Source organism: Nannobrachium achirus (genome assembly GCF_963921795.1).
Source record: "Nannobrachium achirus genome assembly, chromosome: 5".
NCBI classification, from domain to species: Eukaryota; Metazoa; Chordata; class Actinopteri; order Myctophiformes; family Myctophidae; genus Nannobrachium; species Nannobrachium achirus.
The window spans coordinates 6,175,135-6,179,274 of NC_137814.1; the positions used below are offsets into that span (position 1 = coordinate 6,175,135).

General features: G+C 44.5%; 1 protein-coding gene across 1 annotated transcript in view; it reads left to right on the forward strand.

The window, feature by feature from the left end:
• Positions 1-3,188: 3,188 nt before the first annotated feature.
• The window catches only part of LOC308286200 (ceramide synthase 2-like), a gene marked incomplete at both ends in the record, with an annotated part of 30,816 nt that continues 29,864 nt past the window's right edge, over positions 3,189-4,140 (forward strand). The window contains 2 exons of the mRNA XM_080727159.1: positions 3,189-3,262; positions 3,605-3,781. Coding sequence (XP_080583285.1) covers positions 3,189-3,262; positions 3,605-3,781 — 251 coding nt within the window. The remainder of the gene's footprint in view (positions 3,263-3,604; positions 3,782-4,140) is intronic.

The following is a 4,140-nucleotide window of genomic DNA, read 5'->3' on the forward strand; positions in this document are numbered from 1 at the left end:
TGTCACAAGGGGGGTAAAGTGGGACTGAGTTACGAGGGCCCAAGGTGGAGGGGCCTTAATTATTCTATACTTTAGCTATTGAAAAATAGCAGATACAAGCTCACTCAGTGCCACGCTGCGAGCTTGTAGATCTGCTATTTTTGAAAAGACGTGAAAATGCGTGCAAATCTTTGAATATATGTATTTTTTAAGCGAACATTAATATAACTCAAACTTTGCCTCCGGGGGTCCCTGGAACTAAATATTTTGAGATGGGAAACATAGGTCTTTCAAAAAACCTTAGAAGGATTTGACACAAATTTTCACGATTTTTCAAAAATAGCAGATCTACAAGCTCGCAGCGCGGCACTCGCTGTGAGCTTGTATATCTGCTATTCTTCAATAGTTAAAGCACAAAATAATGTGTAATAATGCATTCCCAGTCAATGAATCCTTGTACCCAGAGCCCAGAATTTGGTGCGACGCCACATATTTAATATGTGTTTAATGTAGCAGCAGGTCTAGACGTCACTCAGTGGTGTGTAGTTCTGTTTCTATGTGCAGCAGGTCTAGAGGTTATGTTTCTATGTGCAGCAGGTCTAGAGGTTATGTTTCTATGTGCAGCAGGTCTAGAGGTTATGTTTCTATGTGCAGCAGGTCTAGAGGTTATGTTTCTATGTGCAGCAGGTCATAGAGGTTATGTTTCTATGTGCAGCAGGTCTAGAGGTTATGTTTCTATGTGCAGCAGGTCTAGAGGTTATGTTTCTATGTGCAGCAGGTCTAGAGGTTATGTTTCTATGTGCAGCAGGTCATAGAGGTCACTCAGTGGTTTGTAGTTCTTATAGAGCAGGGTGTTTCTATGTGCAGCAGGTCTAGAGGTCACTCAGTGGTTTGTAGTTCTTATAGAGCAGGGTGTTTCTATGAGCAGCAGGTCATAGAGGTCACTCAGTGGTTTGTAGTTCTTATAGAGCAGGGTGTTTCTATGTGCAGCAGGTCTAGAGGTCAGTCAGTGGTTTGTAGTTCTTATAGAGCAGGGTGTTTCTATGTGCAGCAGGTCTAGAGGTCACTCAGTGGTTTGTAGTTCTTATAGAGCAGGGTGTTTCTATGTGCAGCAGGTCTAGAGGTCACTCAGTGGTTTGTAGTTCTTATAGAGCAGGGTGTTTCTATGTGCAGCAGGTCTAGAGGTCACTCAGTGGTTTGTAGTTCTTATAGAGCAGGGTTTTCCCAGGGTGCCGTGATGCCAGTCCAGGGGTGCCGCAGAATCATTAGATAATATTTGGAATTCATCAATATCACTTCACTATGTTAGTAAAACAGACCTGATTTGCACTGTACTTGATGAGTAATTTTTTTCCATCTACAGCCAAATCTCTTCACCAAAAATAGCAGATCTACAAGCTCACAACGCGTCATGTTGTGACGCGTTGTGAGCTTTTAGATCCACTATTGTTGGTGAACTTTCCCCCCAGCATAGGGATAGTAGTTAAACGTCAAGTTTAAAGTTATTTTCAGTCAGTTCTGATGGAAACAGAACTGACTGAAAATAACTTTCAGTCAGTTCTGCCAAACTATAGTTCTGTTGTGTTAACATGTATCTATCCATGTATCCATGCAGCATGGTGGTGCGCTGGCTGTATTGCTGTGTTAACATGTATCTATCCATGTATCCATGCAGCATGGTGGTGCGCTGGTTGTATTGCTGTGTTAACATGTATCTATCCATTTATCCATGCAGCATGGTGGTGCGCTGGTTGTATTGCTGTGTTAACATGTATCCATCCATTTATCCATGCAGCATGGTGGTGCGCTGGCTGTATTGCTGTGTTAACATGTATCCATCCATTTATCCATGCAGCATGGTGGTGCGCTGGCTGTATTGCTGTGTTAACATGTATCCATCCATGTATCCATGCAGCATGGTGGTGCGCTGGCTGTATTGCTGTGTTAACATGTATCCATCCATTTATCCATGCAGCATGGTGGTGCGCTGGCTGTATTACTGTGTTAACATGTATCTATCCATTTATCCATGCAGCATGGTGGTGCGCTGGCTGTATTGCTGTGTTAACATGTATCTATCCATTTATCCATGCAGCATGGTGGTGCGCTGGCTGTATTGCTATGTTAACATGTATCTATCCATGTATCCATGCAGCATGGTGGTGAGCTGGTTGTATTGCTGTGTTAACATGTATCTATCCATTTATCCATGCAGCATGGTGGTGCGCTGGCTGTATTGCTGTGTTAACATGTATCTATCCATGTATCCATGCAGCATGGTGGTGCGCTGGCTGTATTGCTGTGTTAACATGTATCCATCCATTTATCCATGCAGCATGGTGGTGAGCTGGTTGTATTGCTGTGTTAACATGTATCTATCCATTTATCCATGCAGCATGGTGGTGCGCTGGCTGTATTGCTGTGTTAACATGTATCTATCCATGTATCCATGCAGCATGGTGGTGCGCTGGCTGTATTGCTATGTTAACATGTATCTATCCATGTATCCATGCAGCATGGTGGTGAGCTGGTTGTATTGCTGTGTTAACATGTATCTATCCATTTATCCATGCAGCATGGTGGTGCGCTGGCTGTATTGCTGTGTTAACATGTATCTATCCATTTATCCATGCAGCATGGTGGTGCGCTGGCTGTATTGCTATGTTAACATGTATCTATCCATTTATCCATGCAGCATGGTGGTGAGCTGGTTGTATTGCTGTGTTAACATGTATTTATCCATTTATCCATGCAGCATGGTGGTGAGCTGGTTGTATTGCTGTGTTAACATGTATCTATCCATTTATCCATGCAGCATGGTGGTGCGCTGGTTGTATTGCTGTGTTAACATGTATCTATCCATGTATCCATGCAGCATGATGGTGAGCTGGTTGTATTGCTGTGTTAACATGTATCTATCCATTTATCCATGCAGCATGGTGGTGCGCTGGCTGTATTGCTGTGTTAACATGTATCTATCCATGTATCCATGCAGCATGATGGTGCGCTGGCTGTATTGCTGTGTTAACATGTATCTATCCATTTATCCATGCAGCATGGTGGTGCGCTGGCTGTATTGCTATGTTAACATGTATCTATCCATTTATCCATGCAGCATGGTGGTGAGCTGGTTGTATTGCTGTGTTAACATGTATCTATCCATTTATCCATGCAGCATGGTGGTGCGCTGGCTGTATTGCTGTGTTAACATGTATCCATCCATGTATCCATGCAGCATGGTGGTGCGCTGGCTGTATCCATGCAGCATGGTGGTGTGCTGGCTGTATTGCTGTGTTAACATGTATCTATCCATTTATCCATGCAGCATGGTGGTGCGCTGGCTGTATTTCTTTGTTAACATGTATCTATCCATGTATCCATGCAGCATGGTGGTGCGCTGGCTGTATTGCTGTGTTAACATGTATCTATCCATGTATCCATGCAGCATGGTGGTGAGCTGGTTGTATTGCTATGTTAACATGTATCTATCCATGTGTCCATGCAGCATGGTGGTGCGCTGGCTGTATTGCTGTGTTAACATGTATCTATCCATGTATCCATGCAGCATGGTGGTGCGCTGGCTGTATTGCTGTGTTAACATGTATCTATCCATGTATCCATGCAGCATGGTGGTGCGCTGGCTGGGGGAGCAGCTGTGGAGGCAGGAGTACTGGCTGCCTCCCGGGGTGAGCTGGGAGGACGTGGAGAGGCTGGACCCCGCCGAGAGGCCCGCGCCCCGCGACCTGCTGGTGGTGCTGCCGCTGGGCCTGGCCTTCGTGGCCCTGCGCTACATGTTTGAAAGGTAACCTACCCTACACGTGTACACCATACAACCCAACCTACATGTGTGCACGCCATTCACAGCTTTCAAACTAAAATTCAAAAGATATAGGCTATAGTGTTTGCTTCAAATGTAAACAAACATGGATGTCATGGGAGCTGCCATGGGCTGTTCTGGGAATCAAACATGCATTTCGCGATCGCGATGTTGCCGAAACCGCATAAAACGGCCAACTCTTTGCAAGGCCTACTACAAACTCGGGGTTGACACCATAAAGGTTAAGTCTTGACGGTTCAAGTGGTTAAATTTCTGAAAACACAAATTGACCTGAATCCAAAATACACTGATGATTGTGTTGTGAAACGATGAAACTATATGGA